Here is a 27,524-nt window from a genome sequence, read left to right on the forward strand (position 1 = left end):
ATTTATAGGGCCTATTTATAAGCCTCTATTTAAATCTTTTCTGATAGGCTCAGCCGCGGACCCAGACACCATAATGATTGGCGCATTCTTCTGTCCTTCAAAGAGGCGGGTTCTAGAGTCCGTTTTGCCTCAGCGGGCCCTGGGATTGGCCGGCAGCGGTTTACCGGTGGCTTCGATTGGCTCCACGGGCCGTCCGTCGGAGCTGGGGAGGCGGGGCAGGCGGCTGGCTGGTGCTGGGCGGGCGGGCCCCGGAATTGTCATTTCTTTGTTTCCGAAGGCGGAGGAGGCTCCAAACCCCCCCCTCCCTGTGCCACCCCCTCCCCCCGGGTGCTGGCTCCATGTCTGTGTGACCGGCCCCAGGGGTAGAGTCCAGGCCTGACGCGGGGCGGGTCGGCGGCGGCTGCGGCTGAGGTAAGAGACGGCGGCGGCGCGGGCACCCGGCCCCCCAGCGGGAGGATGAAGCGGCGGAACGCCGACTGCAGTAAGCTCCGCCGCCCTCTAAAGCGGAACCGGATCACCGAGGGCATCTACGGCAGGTGAGCGGCGGCGCCCCCACTTCGCGGGCGCGGGCCCCGCGGTCCCCTGCCGGCTCGGAGGGGCCCGGCCCCGTTATGTAACCCCAACTAGGCCGCACGCCCGCGCCGGGGGCTCTCCTGAGAGGCCCTGGCCCGCGAGCCGCCGGCCGGCCCGCCGGGGGTCCGCCCCAGGGGCGCGGGGCGTGACGAGGGCCGGCCCGGTCGGGCGGGGAGGGCGCGGCGGGCGCTGGCTGAGGGGGCCGCCGCGCCGCGGTTGGAAGCGCGGAGCCCGCCGGGGGGAGGGGCGGAGAGCCCCCAACCCGCCGGGCGTTCCCAGCCTCCCGGCCGTGCCTCTGGGCCGGGAGGGCCGCTCCCGGGACCCCTGAGTGGCCGCCGCTGGCCCCCGAGTCCCCGGTGGCCTGGGAGTCCGCCGGCCTGAGTCGGGAGGCGCGTGGACCACAGCATGTGGGGGTGTGGGGGAGGCTGACAAAGTTGAGAGCCCACCGTGGACCCTCGTCTTCCCCTCACCAGCTGCCAGCAGACTGGCCTGGGGCCATGCTGTCACTTCTTTTGCCTTCTCCTTCCCATATGGGATCTCAAACTTGGCACCGAGGGCTGAAGCTGATACCCCCAAATCATGCCCTGTGGCCCTGCTCCAAACTCGGAAGGGTCTGATGATCAGTTTTTCTGCAAACATTATTTTGACAATTCCAAACAGATGGCTTGCTTTGAACGTTTTTAAAGAGGGATTTTCTTCAAATTCTTTTTTTTTCATCCACAAGGAAAGCAGTGTCCCTTTAAATAGAAATTGAATTCAGTCCACTAGTGGAGAAAGACAACAGGTTCATGGGGCAGCTTACTATCATAACTTCCCCAAGTCGATTTATGTACGACTGTTATTTTCAGGTCCTTCTCAGAATGTTAATTGTTAATGGTATTTGCCTTGATACAGATTTCCGTGGAGAAGCAATTAGTTTACAAAGGAGAATTCTCAGCCTGTGGATATAGGCTTAATTGTCCTCATGGTGTTTCAGAATTTAGCTTTTCTAGGTTGGGATTTCGAGAAATAGTGAGGTAGCTGATGACACCCAAGTTGTCTTAACATAACTGTACACCTTGCACATGCTCTTGTTTACACATGTGGAATGATTGCTTTCCACAAGCAGCTGACTGATGTAAACACTGGGGATTTTCTTTAAGTTTAAAAGCATTAAGAAGTCAAGTAAAGTAAAAAGTTCTTGGGTATATTCTTATATAACGGGCCATAGAGCACAGGAGTAATTCATTCATTCAACAATTATACATACTATGTGCCAGGAACTCTTCTAATCAGTGAGGATAGAGCAGTGAGTAAAACAGTCTTGAGTCTATGCTGAATCAATCAAACGACCATTTTAACTAAAACTGTAAAAGCAAACAATTTTTCCTACACATGGATGGAGCAAAGGTCTCTTCAATTCACGTTACATACACTATACATTCTTGAATAAAAGAAAGCTTTCCCCCCTTGGCTATTGAAAAATATTTGACCAACTTAATGGTAACATAAGAATAGGAAAGGCATATTAAACAGAGTTGGTAGATTTAGCACAACTGTGGCATTTGAATAGCTGCTATTTACAGTAACATAAGATGATGTACCTCCATTTATAGCAAGAAGATTGAGAGTCCCATATTGTTTATGTGTTTTCTGCTGTATTTCAGTTTATCTTTGTACTTGAACAAATAGACCCAGTTTACAACCTGTGCCATTGTAACTACTCATTGTGAGTCGATGTGAAGAAGTGAATTCATTGTTTAATGAAGATTTACATTTTACTGATGGCTTTTGAAATTTGAATTTTCTTACCCTAGAGGTTAATTGTAAATACTCTTTGCAAGTTATTGAGAGGTTTGTCTGCAAAATTTTAAAAACCAACAGTGTGTTAGCCTTAAATCTCCTTACTTTTCTCTCTTTTGCGTTCTTTAAGTGTTAAGAAAAGACCTAAAGTATTTCTACTGTCTTTCCTGTTTGGAACATCATATAATGAGCGTTTCAACTCACTTATCTCTTTGTTAATTTATATTACGGAGTATTGGACTGAAGAACAAGATTTTTTTCCCCCAATTCTGTTTTTAAAGAGAGATTTAGAAAAATTTCCAGTTATTTCTAAAGCAAACAGGATGAGTGGACTGGTTGTAAACTAGAATGCTTGAGGATTCATGAATATCACATTTCTGGTCATCATCAAATTTAAGTCTATACTAAGTTGTTTTCACACCATCTATTGCCCATTTTGTTTCTCAGCAACATCTGGCCAATTTTGGATTCATTTAACAGAGAGCTTTGTTTTTTTTTTCTGAGGCTGTGTTAACAGTTTTGATAACCACTGTCTACTGTTTCATAGCCAAACCTTTCATGGACTTATTATTTTCATGTTCTCAGTCTGTACAACTTTCTGAGCCTTGGCGTAGGAAGGAGACAGCAGCTGTGGTGAAACACGCACTGGACTGCAGGAATCAGGAGACCCAGGATCAGACCCAATTCCTAGCTCTGCTGCTTTAGGCAGGGAAGGGCATCCACAGCTTTGAGCCCTAGTTATCCCATCTTCAAGTGAGTTTTGAGGACTAAAGGAGGACATGTACAGTTTGTGAAATGCTTTATAAATCCTAGTGTAGTTTACAGATACTATTTGCCATGTTGTTGCTATCACAGTTTATCATGTGTAGTTTATTTTTTAAGGAGGCAGGAAATACTATAAGATTTGGTGCAACTGTAAACAAAAGTTGAGTAGTCAAAACAAGGGGTCAGTTGCTGTTTGGTCTTGCTTTAAAAAATCCTGTTGTGGAGACACTTTTAATCATGGGCTGCAGTCCAGCAACTGTTACTGAGGTAACTGTGAAATGATATCATTTATTCTGAGTATCATGGCTGTGTTGGAATTCTGTTTTGGGGCAAGATACAAGAAAAATTAATTTTAGACATTATATTAATGTAGTCTGCATTTATACATATAAAACATCATTTAAAAATTGAAATGTGCTATAGAAATATTTTAATCCAGTTAATAAGAATAGGAGAAAGGAAATAGGAATAGTGATCTTTTCATCTTATTAGTGGCTAAAATTCAATGTAGTTTTAAAAAAATTAAATCCAGCCCAGAGCCTGGCACAGAGTAGACATTTAGTGTTCAATAAGTGTTGAGTGAGTAAATTAATAAATAAATGAATATAACCTAGTCCACTTCATTTATTAAGTACCTGCATTGTTGAGAGAATTGTGGAGGATACAGGATGACACATGGCTCCTTGTCTTCAAGGACATTATAGTCTAGGAGGCCATAGTAATAGCATCTTAAACTTGTACAGTGGTTTAGACGTTCCAAAGAACTTTAGGTTCTATTCAAGTAAAAACATTTCTGTTGTACTAAATTTTAGCTTAACTGTTTTAGTGGTTCACCTGACACATCAACAGCTGTATTTTGCTTGTGCTATTTTATGATGAAGTAGACAGCTGCCACTAAATGAGGTAGTCTTTTCTATCTCAAATGAGATAGATATGAAAGTACTTTAAAAATTATGAAACTGCCGGGCGCGGTGGCTCACGCCTGTAATCCCAGCACTTTGGGAGGCCGAGGCGGGTGAATCACGAGGTCAAGAGATCGAGACCATCCTGGTCAACATGGTGAAACCCCGTCTCTATTAAAAATACAAAAATTAGCTGGGCATGGTGGTACAGAGGTTGAGGCAGGAGAATCGCTTGAACCCAGGAGGCAGAGGTTGCGGTGAGCCGAGATCACGCCACTGCACTCCAGCCTGGGTAAAAAGAGCGAAACTCCGTCTCAAAAAAAAAAAAAATTATGAAACTAAGTTATTAAGTACCTAACTCTTACATTTCCAAGGTCCTTTGGTTTTCTGGGCTGGGTTCTCTCCCTGTGTCTGCCTTGTCACATGTGTACCAGATACTCTCAATAGTAATCTCTCATTGCAGGCAGTGATTCTCCAGGTGAGGTGAAGTTAGGGTACTATGTAGTTTTTATAAAGCCTTAAGGAGATTGTGTATGGTTTACCCTACTTCTCACCCTGCCTTACTTTCCACTCCTTTCCCTCAGAGAATTACTCACTTTACAATACACAAATGAGGAGATAAGCTGTGGTAAGTAGAAGAGGGAGGCAGAAACATTTACGTTTAAAGTACACATATATTCCAAGTCTCTACAGTTAAAATGATTATTTATACAAGTAAATAGAATACAAATTTTAAGTAAGGTATATGTTTTAAACTTCTGGAAATGATTTTACATCTGTGTTACTGGTGGCTGAAGGAAGTACCCCTTCATTGTGAAGTTAAGACTGCTTCCTGTCTTCCTGTACTGGGTTCTGCTTGTAGTGTTGTATGAAGCTTAGGCAGCGCAGTATTGTACAGGTCATGCTTTTGTAGCTTAATGCCTTAAAACTAGGACTAAGAACTCAGCACTAGTGGATATGTTATTGTTTCCCATTTTTATTTCAGAGAAACTTCTCTGGTCCTTGGGGCTCCTAAAAGTGACTTTTTAAAGTGATTAAATTTTGCTTGCTTCTTGACTTCCCAATTTCCTTTTTCGGACCCTTGTCTAAATCTGATCTCCAGAGATTTCATTTGACTGCTTTTTCTGCCTTCTTAATGGTGTTTTCTAAGCCTGGTTTTAGACTCCTTTGGGCTATGCTTATTAAAGTCACTGCAGGCTGGCATGACCCTTGGCTGCCTTGATTGTACATGTGTTCCGCAACTGAAACCCCAGATACCTGTGTTGCAACCTCATAGCCTAAAAGCATTTTGGTAATCTTCGTAGGCTTTAACTTTAACAATCCTGGACCTGATAAAAAAGTGATAGATTCTGTATTGTTTTAGAGGAGTGTCGGGGAAGGAGAAATTGAAATGTTTTCACTAACCTGTGCAATAAAGTGTTTATTAAACTCTTCTTTTTGTGGTTTTCACAAAATACACTTTAAAAATCTGCCACACTGTGATGTTTGCACTTAATTTTTGCCAGTAGCGTACTCCCTTAAAAAAAGCATTTTCCTCCAGCTTTCATTATGATCCTTCCTGTCTGAGCAGTCTTGGCAGTTTAGTTTCATTAGGTGTTTTGAAAATTCCTTTAAATTGCTGCTAGGTTGAGGAGGGGAACAGGAGAGAATGTGATTCATTTCACATTATTTGCTTAAAAGCTTCTTGTTTTATCAGTGATAGTTTCCTTTTTCTTCACATCGATTCTTCATGGCCTCTCTTGAACCTCACTAGACTTAGAGATGTGAGGCCACTTAAAATGTGGTCGTGGCCAGACCCGGTGACTCTTAATGGTAGGTTTAACAAATAATTATTTTCATTTTCTTACTAGTTATATGCTTGTACTTACCTCCATGGACCCAGTTCATGTTCTGTGAACACTTAATGTTTCTAGAATCTTTTTCTTTGACCATTTCTTCCAGATCTCCCCACTGATATTGTTAACCCTTTGGGATTTTATGTACATAAATGTGCAATTTGTTTTATATGTTTCTAGTCTACCATCTTGTGGAGTTTGGAGGGCAAGTAGAAATTTTAGAAACATAGTTAAGTGAAATACTGTAATTAGGTTACTTTTCTTCATAAAATTTAGTGTGCTCTTCAAATATACCTATTACTCTATTCCCAGGCTTACTAGATTTGGGCATAATTATTTTACTTGGCTCTTTCTCAAGAATTAAGTCCAGAAGAAAAATAAGTTGGCTGTCCAGCAGGCTGCATAAGTAGAATGGTACATACCAACAGTAGATACACACATTTTTGTTAGACATTTTTCCATTGTGGATTTCTTCAGATACTTAAGGAGTGACCTTTTCTTCAAAGTCTTTCACCTTGCATCCTGACAATGGAAACTTGAAAAAATTAATCAACTTTTAGAGACTATATTGAGGCTTTGTATCTTTAATTTGACATTTAACCGACATCAAATTATCTCAGCTAATGAACCTTCCAAGGCGCTTGTCATCCCTGGCCTTTGAAGACATTCATAGTACTGACCTTGATTTCTTTATATTTTTTCTCTGCTGCCTTTAAGGACAATATGCCACTTTGAGTCATGGGATTGTGACACCAAAAATAATGTATCCCTCACCCCATCGCCTCTCTTGCCTTCTCTTTTTCAGGGCTTTTGCATTTAGTGATTGAGATGGCGTGACTAGTCCACTTTCATGTATCTCTTCATATCACTGATGCATTTGAGCTGTTTGGGACTGATCCTTCCCCCCTCACCCCAGCACAGAGAAATGGCTAGAAATAAACTCACTCTGTTTTTAAATTATATTGTTACATTGTTCATCTTCAAATCATTTTTTTTTTTTTTTTTTTTTTTTTAATTTGAGACAGAGTCTCATTCTGTCGCCCAGGCTGGAGTGCCCCAGTGTGATCACAGCTCACTGTAGCCTCCACCTCCTGGGTTCCAGAGATCCTCACACTTCAGCTGACCAAGTAGCTGGGACCAGAGGCATGTACCACCATGCCTGGCTATTTTTTTCTTTTCCATTTTCATAAAGATGGGGTCTCACCATATTGTATAGGCTGGTCTTGAACTCCTGGGCTCAAGTGAGCCACTCACCTTGGCCTCTCAAAGTGCTAGGATTACAGGCATGAGCCACCATACCCACCCAACACTTTTAAAAACCAAATAAGTGCCTCGGTATTAAAGTCAGTACTTTGCCTATCTTGTAGCAAGAACGGTTGAACATTAAAGAGAATAAATAATATGTTCATGGCCAAAATAAGGATTCCTGTCTCAGAATAGAGATACTATCTGAGGCTTGAGTCTTCTTTCTTAGATATAATAAGAATTTTTGGCTAGGTGTGATGGTTCATGTTTGTAACCCGAGCACTTTGGGAGGCTGAAGCAAGAGGATCGCTTGAGTCCAGGAGTTCAGGACCAATCTGGGTAACATAGTGACCTCATCTCTACTAAAAATCAAAAAAATTAGCTGGGTGTGGTGTCACATGCCTATAGTCCTAGCTACTCGAGAGGCTGAGGCGAGGATCATGTGAGCCCAGGAGTTTGAGGCTGCAGTGAGCCATGATTGTGCCACTGGACTCCAGCCTGGGCAATAGAGCAAGACCCTGTCTCAATAAAGGAGAATTGGTCGGGTATGGTGGTTAATATAATCTCAAAGTGCTGATATTACAGGTGTGAGCCACCATAACTAGCCCCCAATTTGAAGGAAAAAAAAATCTAGAATTGAAATTGCTAAAAAAGGTTTTCACAGTTTTGTAGTATAACATTTTTATAAAGGTCTGTATAGGCCACAGAGATGTCAAGGACATGTATTGTAACCTAATGCAAGTGGTGAGTTTGGAGTTTTAGAATTTCTGCTTCAAGAATACTTTTAACAGTGTGGAGTCTATGGGGTTTAGGAGGGGGAGGGATGAAGAAGCATAGGAGGAGAGAGAAAACAACTCACAGGCTCTAAAAAACCTGTTAACATTATATAAACATTAGAAATTCATTTCATAAGGGAATCAAAATTATGCTTTATATAATTGATAGCAATAATTACTTAATCACACCTTACATTTCTATCATACTTGTAACTTTTACAAATGTTTTCATATTAATTATCTCATTTTATCCTCACAAGTGTGAAATAGGCAGAATAGTTATTGCCATTGCATAGGAAACAAACCTGAGGAATAGAGAACTAAAAAGCTGCAGGGCACTGTTGAAACAGCACAGAAAGAGAAGTTAGGAGACTGCAGAGAACAATGTAAATTCTATGTAGAACTTTGTGTTGCTGCTAAAATGATTAAGGGAAATTTCTACTTTGAAATGTGGTTGTGACCAGACCCGGTGACTCAAGCCTGTAATCCCAGCACTTTGGAAGGTTGAGGTGGGTGGATCACCTGAGGTCAGTAGTTCAAGACCAGCCTGGCCAAAACCCCATCTCTACTAAAAATACAAAAATTAGCTGGGCATGATGACGTGAGCCTATAATCCCAGCTACTTGGGAGACTGAGGCAGGAGAATGGTTTGAACCTGGGAGGTGGAAGTTGCAGTGAGTCAAGATCGCGCCACTATACTCCAGCTTGGGCAACAGAGTGAGACTCTGTCTCAAAAAAAATAAAATAAAATAACAACAAAAAAAAGAAGTGGACATGAGAAACAGAATCACATTTTTGTTAAGAAAGAAACACACATTTGTTTATATAGAAAAAAATGAAGAAACTGTATTTATAAATTATACAATTTATGGGCCAGGCACAGTGGCTCATGCCTGTAATCCCAGCACTTTGGGAGGCAGAGGCGGGCGGATCACGAGGTCAAGAGATTGAAACCATCCTGGCCAACATGGTGAAACCCCATCTCTACTAAAAATACAAAAATTAGCTGGGCGTGGTGGTGTGTGCCTGTAGTCCCAGCTACTCGGGAGGCTGAGGCGGGAGAATTGCTTGAACCCGGGAGGCGGAGGTTGCAGTGAGCCAAGATCGTGCCATTGCACTCCAGCTTGGCGCCTGGCGACGGAGTGAGACTCTGTCTCAAAAAAAAAAAAATTATACAATTTATAAATACAGTAGTCATTTTGGGGCAGGATTACTAAGGGCTTTTATATTATTCTTATACAATCTCATATTACATTTTAAATAACAAGTATGTGTTGCTTCTTTTTAACTTTTCATTTTGAAATAATTTTAGACTTAGAAAAATCACAAAAGTAGTACAGAGTACTTATACCTTACTGAAAGGTATAAGGTTCCCTATTTGTTTATTTGTTTTTAAAGAAAAAAAATAGGCAAGCATGGTGGATCGTGCCTGTCATCCTAGCTGTTTGGGAGGCTGAGGTGGGAGGATCACTGGAGCTCAGGAGTTGGAGGTTGCAGTGAGCTATGATCGTACCACTTTGCTCCAGCCTGGGAGACAGAGTGAGACTCTGTCTCTGAAACAAACAAACAAAGGGCATATTTCACACTGTTAGATTTGTCATTGCAGTGGCTGTACATGTATGTGTGTGCATGTGTGTGTAATTGATGCTAGAAAGGTTACCTTTGCAGTATGCGGGAGGCCTAGAATAGAAAAAAGAAATATGGAACAGCTTGGTTTTCTCAGCCTGCTCCCCTTTGTTGGATGTTATACAAGGAGGTACCTGCAGAATGCAGCAGTGGTTCTAGTTTATTTTGTCTTACGGCTCACACACAACTTTCCATAGTTTTTGTTGTTGTTGTTTTTCAAAATTTTTTTTTGTCTCTGGATCTCTTTACACTCTTAAAAATGATTGAAAACATCAGAGAGCTTTGGTTTATATAGGTTATATGCATAAATATTTACTGTATTAGAAATTAAAACTGGCTGGGTCTGGTGGCTCATGCCTGTAATCCCAACTCTTTGGGAGGCCAAGGTAGGAGGATGACTTGAGCCCAGGATCTTACTGTGTTGACCGACCTGGGCAACATAGTGAGACCCCATCTCTAAGAAAAAAATTAGCCAAGCATGGTAGCATGTGCCTGTAGTCCTAATAACTCTGGAGGCTGATGTAGGAGGATCAGTTGAACCCAGCTTAAGGTTGAGGCTGCAGTGAGCTATGATTGTACCACTGCACTTCAGTGTGGGCAACAAAGGGAGACCCCAATTCTGGGGAAAAAAAAAAAGGGAAGAAAGAAAAAAGTTAGAACTTAGAAAAATTTAAAACGCCAGTTCACTTAGAAGTAACAATAAATTGCCGGGCTCAGTGGCTCATGCCTGTAATCCCTGCACTTTGGGAGGCCAAGGCGGGTGGATCACCTGAGGTCAGGAGTTAGAGACCAACCTGGCCAACATGGTGAAACCTCATCTCTACTGAAAATACAAAACTTAGCTGGGCATGGTGGTGGGCGCCTATAATTCCAGCTAGTTGAGTGGCTGAGAGGGAATAACTTGAACCTGGAAGGTGGAGGTTGCAGTGAGCTGAGACTGTGCCGCTGCACTCCAGCCTGGGCAACAGAGCAAGACTATATCTCCAAAAAAAAAAAGTAGCAATAAATTAATAAATTCATGAGAAGACTGGTGTGGTTTTACATTTTTGCATAGCTCTTTAATGTCTGGCTTAATAGAAGATACTTTGAGAACCACTGCTATAGTCAGAGCCAGTGGCAGGTAGGCCAAATTGAGTGATAGTCTGGCACCAGAGCAAGGCTTATTAAATTCGTTTCTTCATAGTGAAGAACATTCAGAACAGATGGGAGCAGGTGCATAGTAATCCTTCAGGCAGAAGCTGTATTGGTTATCTTGGTTGATGTTACTTTGTCCAGATACCTTCCCGATTGGTCATCTGTGTATCACCACTCCCTCTATTTTCATTGTAAGTGTATGTTTTAGTAAAAGCCCTATCAGTCCTAAACACTTTTCTACATTACAGATCATTCATTCAACTTTTTTTTTTTGAGACAGAGTTTTGCTCTTGTAGCTCAGGCTGGAGTGCAGTGGTGTGATCCCGTCTCACTGCAACCTCCGTCTCCTGGGTTCAAGTGATTCTCCTGCCTCAGCCTCCTGAGTAGCTGGGATTACATGTGTTTGCTACCACACCTGGCTAATTTTTTGTATTTTTTAGTAGAGATGAGGTTTCACATTATTGCCCCAGGCTGGTCTCCAACTCGTGACCTCAGGCGATCTACCCACCTCGGCCTCCCAAAGTGCTGGGATTACAGGCATGAGCTACCGTGCCCAGCCTCAACAGATATTTTTTGAGAAAAAAATAGTTAAGTTCCTGTAGTCAGAGTGCTGTGCTGGGCACTGAGGAGATAAAGCAGGGAATAAAACAGGCAGCTCCTTTTTTCCTGTGGACTTTACATCAGAACAGCTAATTACACAAAATATTATTTAATTATAATTGTGATTCAATGTTCTTATAGTACAGGATGCTATATCAGTATGTATTTGTGCTATGTGCTGAAGGATAAGTAGCAATGGAAGGTTTCATTTAGTTTTAATTGTACTTAGGTAGGGATCTTGGCTTTGACTTAGAAAGAAATGTTGAAAAATGGAAGAACTAACCCTGAACAGTTGGAATGTTCCCAGTTGAGAGGAGGACAGTCAACAGTTGGGTGGTAAGTACTGATTATCTGATTAGGGCATTTTTTTCTGAGACATCCTGGAATTGAGTGGAAGTTCCATGACAATGAGAAATTTATATTATATACCAGTGTTCTAAAGTTTGATTGTATTCACAAATAGCCTACAGATCTTGTTAAAATGTGGGCTAAATTAAATAGGTCTTGAAATTCTGCTTTTCTAAAAAGCTCATATATGATGGTGATGCTGCTCGTCCAGAGACCACTACTTTGATTAGCAAGACTGTAATTAACAAATGGCCAGTGTGAGAGTTCAGGTAGAATACAAGCCAGATAAGGGGCTAGACGAATGTTCTAGAGGTGATGTCCAGTAGGGAGAGATATTGGATAACAGAAGATAAAGCAGTTTGGTGTAGGAAGTATCATAGCGCATCCTGAATGCTAAAGGCGACTCACAGTTGCCATTACCGGGAGGACAGGAAAGCTGGGATTGAGTGGGTGGCTATGAGCAGAACCACAGACTCATTTCTGTAGCGAGGAACAACTGAACTAAATGGCCATTAGTCTGCCTAGGGAAAAGGTCAGGTACTGAGGATTGATGGCCAGCTCATGGTAATTGTGTGGGCTCCAGAAAATGATCTAGATGATAAGCAGCTAGAGATACTGGAGAAAAAGGTACACTTTGCTTGGAATAAGAAGAATGTTCAATACTGCTTCTTATTAATCACAGATGATTAATCCATGGATGGAGAGAACTGCTAAATGGATTGAGGTAAAAAATGATTGTAAATTTTTTTACAAAGGGTAGGAATAGAATGGGGGGGAAATCTTGCAGTTAATATTCACTTTGATAGAGTCACCACTATTAAGCCTAAGAATTGCATAAGACTTTTCTTAATTTCATTGGCACTCAGAATAAAAGCTTACAAGACCATCAGATGATGTTATTCATTTGCCCTCGTTTCAATATATTGTTTTGGAAAATATCATTTTGTTACAGTTATGCTTTAAAATTTTGTTCAAGATACAGTATTTTATAGTTATTAGCAAACTTATTTGGATCAGAGAATCAAGGTAACATCAAATTAGTCGTGAGTCATATAATGAACTGTGTATAAAAGTATTTATATTTAATCATATTTTCTTCATGGTTTAAAAGAAATATTTTGGAATGCCATGATGGCTTAAATCCCTGTCTAATTTTCTCATCCTTTGTAATGTCATCTCTTTAGATTTGCCAAAAATCTTATGACCTTCAGAATATGAAAGGGAGGAATTAGGGCTTTTACTCTGATGAGCAGTCATTTTAGATTACTTGTCTTTTAACTTCTGTTCATGTACCTCCAGAAGGATAAGAGACGTGATTTACTGATGGAGAGGGCTATGTGAATACTGAATTCAGGCAGCTGTCTTAAACTTCCAAAAACTCTAAGACTAAAGTGACTCAGTAGAATTTGAGATTAGTCTTAGAGAAAGTCAGCTTTGTTAATTAGGTTGTCTCTTGATTTTAGAGGCAGGCCTGCCTGAAAGGAGAGCCAGAGGAAAGTTGAGGGTATGGCATATGTTTGTAAAAGATCAAGTTTCCTTAGATATCTGTACTTCTAAACCGTGACTCAGTAAGAAATGAGTGTCAAGGAACATGAAAGGTATGAAAGCAGTTGTTTGAAAAGAAATGAATCAAAAGGAACCCTTAAAGTTACGCAATTGAAAAAGAATAGTCACTAACAAAGATGGTTGTTTTTGAACTGCCTTAGTTTTAAATAATTGAATTATTAAAAAGTATGTATTTAATAGGCTGTCATTCTTTGGATAATGCTATCTAAATAGTGAAACGGAAAGTTGCCATGGCAGGATCCGACTGGGATCCTGCCATCCTTGGGGACATTTTGGGCAGAAAGCAATTGGTAGTACTCTTTCTTCTCCGCTTTGGGAATCGTAAGGAACAGACCTGATGGAGTACCCTTCATGTCTCATTCAGCTACATTCCAAAGATAGCTCCGTGGGGAAAAGGATTAATCAGGAAAATGAATACATTTCCATGACTTTTTTTTTTTTTTTTTTTTTTTTTTTAAAGAGATGGGGTCTTGGCCCGGCATGGTGGCTCACGCCTGTAATCCCAACATTTTGGGAGGCCGAGGTGGGGGGATCACTTGAGGTCAGGATTTTGAGACCAGTCTGGCCAACATAGTGAAACCACATCTCTACTAAAAAAAAAAAAAAAAAAAATACAAAAATTAGCTGGGCATGGTGGTGTGTGCCTGTAATCCTAGCTACTCGGGAGGCTGAGGCAGGAGAATTGCTTGAACCCAGGAGATGGAGGTTGCAGTGAGCCGAGATTGCGACACTACACTCCAGCCTGGTCAGTTTCAAAAAAAAAAAAACAAAAAAACAAAAAAAAAAAGATGGGGTCTTACTTTGTTGACCAGCCTGGACTTGAACTCAGTGCTCAAATGATCCTCCTACCTCAGCCTTCGAAATAGCTGGGACTGCAGGTGCATACCACTGCTTCTAGCTATGCCTTTTTTTTTTCTTTTTTTTGAGATGGAGTCTCGCTCTGTTGCCCAGGCTGGAGTGCAGTGGCATAATCTCGGCTCACTGCAACCTCTGTCTCCTGGGTTCAAGCAATTCTCTTGCCTCAGCCTCCCAAATAGCTGGGACTACAGGCACACGCTGCCACACCCAGCTAATTTTTTGTATTTTTTTTAGTAGAGATGGGATTTTACTGTGTTGACCAGGCTGGTTGTGAACTCCTGAGCTCAAGCGATTTGCCCGCCTTGGCCTCCCAAAGTGCTGGGATTACAGGCGTGAGCCACTGTGCCTGGCCTAGCTATGCCATTAAAAAAAAAAAAAAAACGCTCTGAAACCATGGCAGAGAGGCTGTTAATTCCTTTTTCAAAACCTAGAAACAGTTCTGGACACAAGGGAAAAACCTCTTAGTTTTAAAGCAGGCACCTTGGAAATCTAGTTTCAAACTGAATTCGTGCTCCCAAATACCTGCATGAGTCAGTTGTGTTTTTTGTTTTTTGTTTTGAGACAGGGTCTTGCTCTGTCACCCAGGCTGGAGTGCAGTGGCACAGTCATGGCTCACTGCAGCATGGACCTCCCAGGTTCAAGCAATTCTCTTACCTCAGCCTCCTGGGTAGCTGGGACTACAAGTATGCACTACTTGGCTAAGTTTTACATTTTTTTGTACAGATGGGGTCTTGCTATGTTGCCCAGGCTGGTCTCAAACTCCTGGACACAAGCGACCCTACCCCCGTGGCCCCACAAAGTATTGGAATTACAGGTATAAACCCCACTGTGCCTGGCCCTCAGTTATTCTTTCTAATAAAATGTGCATTGCTCTCCACTGGGTCAATTATGGATTTAATGAGTGAGAATTATGGGGGCTCTATCTTTATCTGGCCAGCAGAACTCTAGTGAAATGAAACTAAAAGGTGGGATTTAGGATTTGAGACTATGTTCTGGCCAGGCGCATACCTGTAATCCCAATACTTTGGAAGGGTGAGACAGGAGGATCACTTGAGCTGAGGAGTTTGAGACCGAGGAGCTTGGGTAACATGGCAAGACCCCCAACTCTATAAAAAATAAAAAACTTAGCCAAACACGGTGGCACACACCTGTAGTACCATCTACTTGGGAAGCTGAGGTAGAAGAATTGCTTGAGCCCAGGAGATTGAGGCTGCTATGAGCTATGATCGTGCCACTGTGCTCCATCCTGGGAGACAGTGAGAGACCATCTCAAAAAAAAGAAAAGAGATTGTGTTCTTTGTGATTTGCTTCAGGTTCTTTGATTTTACAGCAAACCTCTTAGTAGAAATTTATAAAACCTAAAGAAGTTCTAAGGATAAATATTAGAAATCGAACCTAGATGACAAATTTTGTATCACTGTGAATACTGTATCATTGAGAGTCAGATGTTTGTGTTCTTGACATTTCTTACCTGAATGGCTTCAAAGGGCACAAAATAAATCCTCAATGCCGAATCCTGCTTTTTTTTCTTTTTTTTTTTTTTTACTTTTCTTCTCTTTTTTTTTTTATATTTTACTTTAAGTTCTTGCTTTTTGTTTTTTTCCTCCAAGTATGTAAGTCTTTTGTATCTTATTGGAATATTTTCAAAATTATTTATTAAAATTTTCAATTTTGTTGTTTTTTCGAATGACTGATTTGATCACATCAGTATTGGACTGTTTGTATTGCAAAATACCATGCAAGGCTTTAACCCAAGTAAAAGTGAATTTTAGGTATTTCCAATATGTATAGTGTGGAAAATATTTTTTCGATACCTAAATTTGATCTCCAGAATTGGCAGAATTAGGAGCACAGAAATAGAGGCTTATTAAGAATCTAAAGGCTTCTATTGTCCATTATGCAACTAATGAACTGGAAAATTGACTTATAGAATATATGAAAAATAATTTTTTTTCTGTGTCCTTGTTTGACTACTGCAGTGGTTACATATGTGTCCTAACTGGCTTGTCAGAGTGTTTCTGTTTGACACAAGTCCAGAGGGAACTGGGAACACACACTTAGATCTCAGCTAGAGCATGGCTTAGATGTTTAAGGATTTTTTTCTTTAATGTACATTTTTGTGCTTTCACAGCCCTTGGTAGTGATTAGCATCTGCTCCCTAAGTTAGTTTCTGTCTATTTGGGGAAGTCATTTGGTTTTTGTTTGGTTAATGCAGATGAATACTATATACAGAGGCAAGAGGAAAAAGGGAAGAAAAAAAGACAGAATTCTTTAAGCATGTAGGGATGTGCATCAAGAATTTCAAAGACTCTTCAAACAGATGTAGAGGGGTGGGAAAACAGCAAATTTGAAGCCTTTCAACTGTGACATTTTCTTCTAATGAAGAACAGCTTGGAAGCTGTAATTTTGAGAGTGTTGCAGTATTTTTAAGTCAGACACTTAGCACATTTTAAAAATAGTGGTGGGATTTAAATGTTTTATTTTTTTTCCATCTTAAGTGGAATTAAGCATTTTTGGCTATCATCTTATCTTGATAGGGCCATGGCAGCATCTCTTTTTTGTGCTTTATCTCCATTGTTTTCATGATATATGGAGGGTTTTTTTTTTTTGTCTTTTTAAACAGAAACAGTGAATTTTCTATTTCTAGTTCTTCACAAATGACTTTAAATTAATTCTTTATTTTTATATTTTGCAGTACATTTTTATACCTGAAATTCCTGGTAGTATGGGCACTTGTCCTCCTAGCAGATTTTGTCCTGGAGTTCAGATTTGAATACCTGTGGCCATTCTGGCTTTTCATCAGAAGCGTCTATGATTCCTTCAGATACCAGGGACTGGTATGTTTACTAATACATGTTTTCCATGTGTGGGGATCGATCAGCTGTTTAAAGTAGATGTTATTAGCAATACTCAGGTGACTATGTTAGTATTAGTTAATAAGGTGTGTGTTAACTGAAATTGTCCTCTAAACTATTTTGTCTAAACCTGTTGATCAAATCATTACATTTTCTCTTCCTTTCTGATTCTAGTGAAACAGAATAGTGGAGGGAAGCAATAATTACTCAGGGTTTTGGAGGGTGGCAACCTAGTCTGGGTATTCTATATCCCCTCCTCTTCCATTGCCCGTTGCAGCCAATAAAGGCCTTTCCTATCTTGAAATAAAAAAATTGCTCAGTCCTGCTTTGAAGTGTTTCCGGATCCGCTGTTGCTAGGTTAGTGATTGGATTCAAGTTACAGTAGTGTTTCAAACGTTTTGGTTTCAGGGCCTGTTTTCACTCTTAAAAACTATTGAGGACACCAGAGAGCTTTTGTTAGTGTTGCTTATATCTATCCAGTTTTACTATATTAGAAATTAAAACTGAGAAAAATTTAAAATACTTGCTTATTAATTCAGTTAAACATAATAAGCCCATTACACATTAATAGAAATTACATTTTTAAGTGAAAAATAGCTGTATATTTTCTAAAACAAACATGATATAGGCTCCATTTTTATAAATTTCTTTAATATCTGGCTCAATGGAAGACAGCTAGATTCTCATATCTGCTTCTGAAGTCATTCTGCTACTGTATCATATGTCATGTGACTTACAGAAAATCATACCATATGCATGAGTAAAGGAGTGTACTAAAGGTAGATAACATCTCAGTATTGTTAGGAAAATAGTTTCAACCTCAAAGAGCCCTTTGGAGGGATCTCAAAGACAACCCATAAATTCCAAACCACATTTAGACAACTGCTAGATTGGAGCAAGCATAGGCCTGGGCTTGTTCCCTTGATGAATGTGTTAATTCTGTCATGTTCTACAGCCACATTTTAAAACTGTAACTCTCCCACCCAGTCCTGGTGCTTTGGTCAGAGCAAATCCATGCTTTAAAAAGATGGTTTTGGCTCATGTTCTGTTGGTGATACTGGTGTTCAGAGGAAAGCTGCGTTATTAAAATTATTATTAGGTTGGTGCAATTACTTTTGCACCAACTTAATAATAGTGTCAGTATATTTCTTACTAATATTATGGTTCATCTGTGCTTCAGAAAGCCTGTCTTTTAAGAATGAAGCTCTTTAGGAATGGTTTGTGAAGAGAGAGGAGGCTTTTCTGTGTTAAAATTCTAGTTCTTTTAGGGCTGAGTGCAGTGACTCATGCCTGTAATTCCAGAACTTTGGGAGGCCAAGGCGGGCGGATCACTTGAAGTCAGGAGTTCGAGACCAGCCTGGCTAACACAATGAAACCCTGTCTACTAAAAATACAAAAAATTAGCCAGGCATGGTAGCATGTGCCTGTAATCCCATGTAGTCGGGAGGCTGAGGCATGAGAATCACTTGAACCCAGGAGGTGGAGGTTGCAGTGAGCCGAGATGGCGCCACTGCACTCCAGCCTGGGCAACAGAGCGAGACTTCATCTCAAAAAAAAAAAAAAATTCTAGTTCTTTCAAGTAACCCACATGTATTTGGAATTCATTCTGGTCCAGTTCTTTTTCATTATTTGAGGATCATAAGTAGTATTACTCTTTAATGTTAAAGTAACCACTCCTTTTTATATGGTTGATTTTAAAAGTTTAAAATTTCTTTTTGTGAATTTGCTCTGTAGTTACCAAGTTATCTCTTAGCAGTTTCAGTAATTGTGTCCAACATACGTTTCATAACATGTGGTTGAAAATAACAAGTTCTAAGATGTGTCTTTTATTTTGTTTTGTTTTTCCCTTTAGGCCTTCTCAGTGTTTTTTGTTTGTGTAGCATTCACGTCAAATATAATATGCCTGCTGTTCATCCCCATACAATGGCTTTTTTTTGCTGCTAGCACATATGTATGGGTTCAGTACGTATGGCACACAGGTAAGTGTTAATGATTTCTTAGATGGATAGAAATCTTATATTCAAATTTTTTAATGTGGTTATTTCTTTGAATACGTTATTTAGAGTTGAATTTAATGTGGACATTTTAAAGTTTTCTTAATAGATTATAATATACCTTCAAAAAATATATATTTTTTTCATTATTTGAATCAAAACTTTAAGCCATTATGATTTGATGTTTCAATCACAGGCATTGCAGGTACCAACTCTCACTCTGAATATATCTTTTTTTTTTTTAAAGAAAAGTTGGAGTGGTTTCTATTTAAGTATACTTGAAAATAGCCATGTGCCAAAAAAGAAAAAAAAGTTCATGGAATTTCAGCATTGAAAGAAATGTCATTTAGATGAATTTGGCATGAGAATCCCCACAGCACATGGTGGTTTTACGTCTGATGGGAAACCTACAGTGACAAGGAACTTACCTACTATTCCTGGTACCCCTACTCTATTTTTGGGCAGCTATCAAATAAAGTTCTTCCTCATATTAAGCCAGAATTTTCCTCCTTACACTTTGACCCAGTATGTCTTAAATGTTTTTGGGCTTGTTGATTTCTTTTTTAAAAATCTCTCTCTTTTTTTTTTTTTTTGTTAAGATGAGATCTTGCTGTGTTACCCAGGCTGGACTTGAACTCCTGGGCTCAAATGATCTTCCCACCTCAGCCTCCTAAGTATCTGGACTAAGACACAGCTTGCTGATTTCTTAGAGGATCTGAAGAGGTTTTCCCCAGAAAAACATAAGGGAATGTATAAAACTTTTCCTTAAAATGTCAAGGGAGCCGGGCACAGTTGCTCATGCCTATAATCCCAGCACTTTGGGAGGCCAATGCAGGCAAATCACCTGAGGTCAGGAGTTCAAGACTAACCTGGCTAACATAGTGAAACTGTGTCTCTACTAAAAATAAAAAAGTTAGCCAGTTGTGGTGGCTTATGCCTGTAATCCCAACTACTCAGGAGGCTGAGGCTGGAGAATCGCTTGAACCAGGGAGGCAGAGGTTGTAGTGAGCTGAGATTGCACCACTGCACTCCAGCCTGGATGACAGAGTGAGACTCCGTCTCAAACAAAACAAAACAAAAGCAAAACAAAAAAATATCAAGGAGCCTACCAGACCATCCCCTCAATCACAAACATTGAACCTCTGCATTAGAGCCACACTGAATGAATGTAGTCTCCCTTCCACATTAACATTTCTTTAGAGATTTAAAGACACTATCATAACCTCTTAAGTCTTTTGTGTAGGCAAGAATATCTCTGGTTTCACCAGCTTTTCCTTATATATTTTAATCACTTTTACCCTCTTAGTCTGTCTACTTCTTAGTGGTTCTCTGTACTATTGCAGGTGTGTTCTGACTAGAGTAGAGCTCCCTGCTTCTTAAAGCTATACTTCCTTTACTTCAAACTAAAATCAGATGAGATATTTTGACAGCCTCAACCCACTGTGAAAACCAGAACTTGGATTTGAGGATTGGGTCTCAGAGTCAAACTTGTCTGCAAAGCTGCATGAAACTTGATTATTGGGCCTAGCTGCAACCTGTAGGATTTTGGCCAGGGAGGGAGCACCAAATAATAAAAGCTCTCTGGACCAGCATTCATCCTCTTCTCAAAGCCGCTAAGATGATGATGTTGGCCCATGTAGAAGACAACTGAGCTTTGTTTTTTAAAGTATCTGCTATGAGCGTGATTTTCACCATATTTCACACTCTTTCATATCTGACTTGATTTATAAGCTACTATGAAGGTTCTTTAGTCTGCTTTCCTCTAATTACAGTGATTTTTCTTCCCACCAGTTTTTAATTTATATTTCCTTATGTTGGGCCTCAGTTTTGTGTGACCTGCCTTTTACCCTTGTCATTCTCCCTAGGTCTCAGCTTAGGGAGATTACTCCATTTTGGGCACCTATCAAATAAAGTTCTTCCTCATATTAATCTAAATAATGTCTAAAGAACCTTCCACCTCAAATATTCTGTGATTCTGATGAGCTGTGGCAATTTCTTAAATTTCTTTAGTAAAATCTTAGTAGTGGAGAGGAAACTAACCATATAAACTATTTTTTTTGGTGGGGGATGGAGTTTCGCTCTTGTTGCCTAGGCTAGAGTGCAGTGATGCGATCTCGGCTTACTGCAACCTCCGCCTCATGGGTTCAAGTGATTCTCCTGCCTCAGCCTCCTCAGTAGCTGAGATTACAGGCATGTGCCATCATGCCTGACTAATTTTGTATTTTTAATAGAGATGGGGTTTCTCCATGTTGGTTGGGCTGGTCTCAAACTCCCAACCTCAGGTGATCCGCCTGCCTCAGCCTCCCAAAGTGCTGGGATTACAGTTGAGAGCCACTGCTCCTGGGCCATATAACTATTAATAGAACCTATTGGGAACTAGTTCAGAGGGTGACCCACAGGGCTGCAATGTAGCTAATGTCATAAAAGGCTACTGGCCCCTCTTTAGCCCCAGGCTCAGAAATGCATGTTAGAATAGCAAAGTTATGAAATATGTTTTAATTTGGGATAGTGCTTAAACAAACAAAACAAAAAACTGCTCTTATTGGGCCAACAAATATGAGTGCAATTTCTACAACTTGGGGTAGTTTTTCTTCCAGTTGTTAAAATTTAAAATTCTTTCCTGACAGTAGTAGGAATGGTTGATAAAATTACATATGGTTACAAAGAATAATGTTATAGCAAAAGCTTTTTTTCCTGGTGATTAAGAGGGGAGAAAGAAACAGGATACAAAACTGTATGTACAATCTGATTATTATACTTGTTCAAAAATTCTTTCAATGTGGTTTTATTTCATAAATGTAGATATACAGATATTTTGTCTAATTTTTCTGTTATGTGCTTATTATGTTTATAATAACTTTATAAATTAATATAGAGAATAAGGGTGGTAAATATTTGAAAATGCATTTGAAAATGATTTTGAAAATGCATTGTCCTGTGGGTTGCTGTTTTTCCTCCTACATTGTGAAAATACCTATTTTTTGGCTGGGCACAGTGGCTCACACCTGCAGTCCCAACACTTTGGAAGGCCAAGGTGGGTGGATCATTTGAGGCCAGGAGTTCAAAACCAACCTGACCAAAATGGTGAAACTCCATCTCTACTAAAAACACAAAAATTGGCCAGGCATGGTCGCATGTGCCTGTAATCCCAGCTGCTCAGGAGACTGAGTCAGGAAAATTGCTTAAACTCGGGAGGTGTAGGTTGCAGTGAGCCAAGATCGCGCCACTGCACTCCAGCCTGGGCAACTGAGCGAGACTCTGTCTCAAAAAAAAAAAAAAAGAAAGAAAATACCTACTATTTTTGGTATATTAAATTCATAGGAATGGCTGAGGCCATTAGCTGCCTTCACAGAGGATCCAGTGTCAACTTCACTCAGGTACTAGGACTAAGGGAGGTTCTCCTTAGAAGCAAATTCAGTACTGTCTCTGTGAACTTGGGCCCTGTTTGTTTAAACTCTGGGGTTTACTCTTCAACAGAATGAGGAAGTGAGACAAAATGATCTTCCTAGTTTCAAGATACTATGATTTTTCTTTAGTTTCATCCCAAAAATCCTTAGCAAAAAGCCTTCAGGTCACTGATTTTCCCTCCTCGTGCTGTGTAGTCCACATTCATAAATATCCTATTGTTAGTCATGTCCTAATATAGATGGACCTAGCCTGCAGATTTTGATTCTAAAAGCCAATGGACATTTGCTTTTATTTGCATCTTCTTTTGTTGCATGTTGCTTTTTCCTCCCTTGAAAATTGTTCTTAATTACAAAAGGAATATGAGTTTGTGGTTTAGAAAAAAATTTTTTGAATAGTACTTAAGTTGTCAGAAACATTTCTTTGTCCTACAACTTGTTCTTACTTAAGGATTTTATTTTTTTATATGTAATTCAATGACAGTGCAGATTTCCTCATTCTTTAGGAAACCTTCAGCATATTTCATTACATAGATTTATCATAAATGTTTTCCTGTTGATGGACATTTAAATTCTAAATTTTTGCTATTGCAAATGATACTACAGTGAATATTTTTATACACTTATCTCAAGGCTCTTTTATGTTTCTATAGGGTAGATTCTTAGAAGTGGAATTACTGAGTAAAAGAAAGGTACAAGTATTTAAATTTAAATATACTGCCAAATTGCCATCTAAAATAGTTGCCCCAATTTGTGTTATTGCCAAGTATAAAAATGAACCTTTCCCCATACCCTCCCTACGCTATTATCTGTCTTTAAAAATTTTGCCTATCTAATAGTTAAGAAATAGAATCTGATTGGCTTAATTTGTATTTTTCTAATCAGTAGTTAAGTTGAATATCTTTTTCTATGTCTTTTTAGCCATCTAGATTTCTTCTTTTGTGACTTGTAAATTTTGTTCAGTTGCCTTTTTACTGATCTGTAGGAGCTTTTTGTATGTCAGGGCTATGAATCCTTTGTTTTACATATATTGTAAATATTTTCTGGAAGGATGTTTATCTTTTATTTTTGTTAGTGATTCTATGGAATCATTGTTATATAAAAGCTTTCAGTTTGGATCAATTTGCTTTTTAATTTAGTTTAGGTGAAGGTCTTAATGAAAGTAATGTTTCGTTAGTGAATTAGTCTCCCAAACAACCCATCTGTTAGTTAATGTATCATTCATACTTGTCTCTCTGCTGCTTTCCCACAGAAAGGGGAGTGTGTTTGCCTACAGTGTCTCTCTGGATCCTCTTTGTTTATATTGAAGCAGCCATTAGATTTAAAGATCTCAAAAACTTTCATGTAGACCTTTGTCGTCCATTTGCTGCTCACTGGTAAGTGTTACATATGTGTGTGTGTGTAGATGTGTGTGTGTGTGTGTGTGTGTGTGTATTTTTTTTTTTTTTGAGACGATGTCTTGCTCTGTTGCCCAGGCTGGAATGCAGTGGCACGGTCTTGGTTATGCAACCTCTGCCTCCCAGCTTCAAGCGATTTTCCTGCCTCAGCCTCCTGAGTAGCTGTGATTACAGGCTTGTGCCACCACACCCAGCTAATTTTTGTATTTTTATTAGAGATGGGATTTCATCATATTGACCAGGCTAGTCTCAAACTCCTGACGTCAAGTTATCCACCTGCCTCGGCCTCCCAATGTGCTGGGATTATAGGCATGAGCCACCACACCCAGCTAGTATTATATATATTATTTATCTATAATTCATTTCACTGTAGAATGTAAGTTCAACTGTAAATTTATTCTTAGAAGTGTTACATGGACTCAGAAAGCAGTACAGCATGGTTGGAGAGTGCATGAGCCCCCTTTTCAGGCAGATGAGTGAATCCCAGCTCTGTCCCCTGACAGCTGTGTTGCTTTGGGTATGTCACTGCCTCTAAGCCATGGTTTTCTTACTGTCTCCCGGGGTCATGGGAAAAAGGAACTGAAGTGATACATGTATTCAACTTAATGCCAAGCACATAGGTGTTTAATGAATGTTAGCTATTTTTGTTATAATCAGATAATGATTCCAGAAGGTCTTGATGAAATATATGGCTGTTTCATGAAGCTTAAAATAATTTATAATTTCCTTAGCCTATTTATAAAAGTAAGAGAATATTATTAATAGTTTTTGAAGGAATGTTGTTTCTCTTTATAACATGTTAATAAATATTAAGATGTTACTCATTTAATCTTAACCATGAAACATTTTTGAAAAATGAGCTTGATTCTTATTTATATCTGTTGTGGAACTTACTACCGAATGTGTGTTTCACCTAAATACACCAATTTTTAATAATATTTATGACAGAATAAAAAAATGCTATTTCCAGTATTTTTAGTCTTTTTACAAACAAGTAAATTAAATGAACGTGGTCAATAAAACATGTCACTGTAAGTTTGTAGTCAGACCACATTTAGACTAATTATAAATTGATATATTTTCATGTTAATGAAGCTTATGTGGGCTTGACAACGTTTGCAGAGACTTTGAAATAATGTTAGGCAGGCTGATGAGTTCAATGAAAATATTCAACTTTCTATTACAGAGATTAGAATTCTAAGTACAGATGGTCTAATTTGATGATACAAACCAAATGTTGGCACTGATCATATCAAATACTTATTTAAATGATTCTTTTTTTTTTTTTTTTTTTTTTTTTTTTTTGAGACGGAGTTTCGCTCTTGTTACCCAGGCTGGAGTGCAATGGCGCGATCTCGGCTCACCGCAACCTCCGCCTCCTGGGTTCAGGCAATTCTCCTGCCTCAGCCTCCTGAGTAGCTGGGATTACAGGCACGCGCCACCATGCCCAGCTAATTTTTTGTATTTTTAGTAGAGACGGGGTTTCACCATGTTGACCAGGATGGTCTCGATCTCTTGACCTCATGATCCACCCGCCTCGGCCTCCCAAAGTGCTGGGATTACAGGCGTGAGCCACCGCGCCCGGCCTTAAATGATTCTTGAATTTATGTATGATGGAATTTATATATGACAGAGTTTATGAACCAATTTGCAAGGAATAACTGGTGGCAGCACCCCTCAGGCAGCAAAGAGATTAAGTTAAAGTAGTCACCTGAATTTGACTCTGCCTTCTAGTATTAAAAATCAAATGATGTCCTTGTGATTTTTTTTAACACATATGTTTACTTTTGGCTACCCATAAAGTCTCTACTCTTTTAGTTTTTAAAAGCATACAAATAGATGCCTAAGTTCTAATGCATAAGGCAGTTCAATATTTCTTAAAAGACTTTAGCCACTGTATCTGACAGTCACTGTGGTGACTCCTTGAATTAATTTGAAGAATGCCGAAGTCTCATGGGACGTGTCCTCTTATGGTCTAGCAGTCCTATTGTTCCTGGGGGATTTTGTTCCTTGTGCCAATTGCTTCTGATTTCCATAGTAGACATTACATTTATGTGTGTGTCTAGTGAATGCTATTCTCAACTACCATCATCAATTAGAATTTATTTTTAAATTTTAAGTCATAGGTATCCTTATGTGCTCGATGCATATGTGGTTCATTTTAAACCTGCAATTACTGGCTGGATTGTCTTCTTTCTAGTATTGGGTACCCTGTGGTAACTTTGGGCTTTGGCTTCAAAAGTTACGTAAGCTACAAAATGCGGTTAAGGAAGCAAAAAGAAGTACAAAAAGAGAACGAGTTTTACATGCAACTTCTTCAACAAGCCCTCCCTCCAGAGCAACAGATGCTGCAAAAGCAAGAAAAAGAGGCCGAGGAAGGTAGGTCTTTACCCTGAAGCTGTTGGCTCAATAGACTAGTCATTATTTTGTCTCTTGGTAGAATTTTCTTTTCTAGAAAAGTAGCTAGGATTTTGTTTTTTTCTATTTAATGGTGTTCTTCTTCAGGGTCATTGTTTAGTCAATGAAGTACAGATTGTGAATGAAGTTGTTTACATACTGTCTGAAGACTATGTGTTTAAATATGTTTATTTTATTTTATATATTTTTAAATATTTCTGATACATTTTTTATGAACTTTTTTTTTTAATTTAGTTTTTTTGAGACAGGGAGGATCTCACTCTCTTATCCAAACTGGAGTGCAGTGATACAGTTATGGCTCACTGCAGCTTCAAACTCCTGGGAACAAAGTAATCCTCCCTCTTCCGCCTCCTTAGCAGCTGCTACCATAGGCACATGCCACCATGCCTGGCTAGTTTTTTAAAATTATTTTTTTGTAGAGTTGAGGTCTCACTGTGTTGTTCAGGCTTGTCTCGAACTCCTGATGTCAAGCAATCTTCCCACCTCTGCCTCCTAAAGTGCAGGGATTATAGGCATGAGCCACTATGCCCAGCCAGTTATACATATCTTAAAATATACATTCTCAGCAACAAAATAGTATGGAACTATGTGAATTGGTAATTGAAGCAAGCAAGCCAAAAACCAAAGTGTAAGCACAATAGAGATGTAAACATGTAGAATTGAACTTTAGAAGCCAGATGTCTTCTGAATAGAGCAAAGATGGATAGGTCCTATTCTAAATGCTTCATATAATGTAATATGGATTTTAAATTGAATCATTTCTAATGGAATCTCTCTCATGGGCATTTGACCAGTAGAAATAGATAATTGGCAGTAACCAATTTCCATTGGTTTGGGAGTTGAAAGTTTGAGGTCATGTTTTTATTTAATATGTGTCAAAATTATCTTTTTGTCTGATGTGGTACAAAAATATCTCTTCAAGTAGACTTTAATAAGTTGGAATATGTAGACCTGATACACAAAATTATTTATGAGTTGTCTGGTAAATGATACAGACTTCCTTATTACCTTAACACTAGAGTCAAGAAAAAGGATAGCTGTCCAGTATCCTAAAATTATTCCTCTTCTTTTGTTTCATTTAACCTCTTTCTTTTCAGTAAAGTTATTAGCAGTTTGCCTACTCCAGGCATTTAAAAAAATATGACTTGTTAGGATCTGCCTTTGTCCTCTCACCTCAGTGATAGACGAGTTTGATTTGACTGATACACACAGTGTGACCTAATTATAAAACCTGATCTTATTTTCAAGACTCTACCTTTAATGGCTTGATTTTCGTAAATGATGTTGATTTTCTAAATGTGGAGTTGCTCAAATGTATTTGGATTTTCTTTTTTCCCTACATCTTCTAGTAAACTTTGAGGATTTTCTTCTTGATTAGCTTAATGTGCTGGTGTTATTGCTTCTAAATTAGTGTGCAAACTAATGTAGCGAATTTTTTAAGTGTAG

At 39.4% G+C, this 27,524-nt stretch overlaps 1 protein-coding gene across 1 annotated transcript in view; it reads left to right on the forward strand.

The window, feature by feature from the left end:
* The first annotated feature begins 256 nt into the window (after positions 1–256).
* The window catches only part of MACO1 (macoilin 1), a 70,316-nt gene continuing 43,048 nt past the window's right edge, over positions 257–27,524 (forward strand). The window contains exons 1-5 of the mRNA XM_012439928.2: positions 257–536; positions 16,706–16,847; positions 18,718–18,844; positions 23,516–23,639; positions 25,861–26,039. Coding sequence (XP_012295351.1) covers positions 457–536; positions 16,706–16,847; positions 18,718–18,844; positions 23,516–23,639; positions 25,861–26,039 — 652 coding nt within the window. The 5' untranslated portion in view covers positions 257–456. The remainder of the gene's footprint in view (positions 537–16,705; positions 16,848–18,717; positions 18,845–23,515; positions 23,640–25,860; positions 26,040–27,524) is intronic.

The sequence above is a fragment of the Aotus nancymaae genome, unplaced genomic scaffold (genome assembly GCF_030222135.1).
Source record: "Aotus nancymaae isolate 86718 unplaced genomic scaffold, 86718_ANA_hifiasm-v0.15.2.pri h1tg000053l, whole genome shotgun sequence".
Classification (NCBI taxonomy): Eukaryota; Metazoa; Chordata; class Mammalia; order Primates; family Aotidae; genus Aotus; species Aotus nancymaae.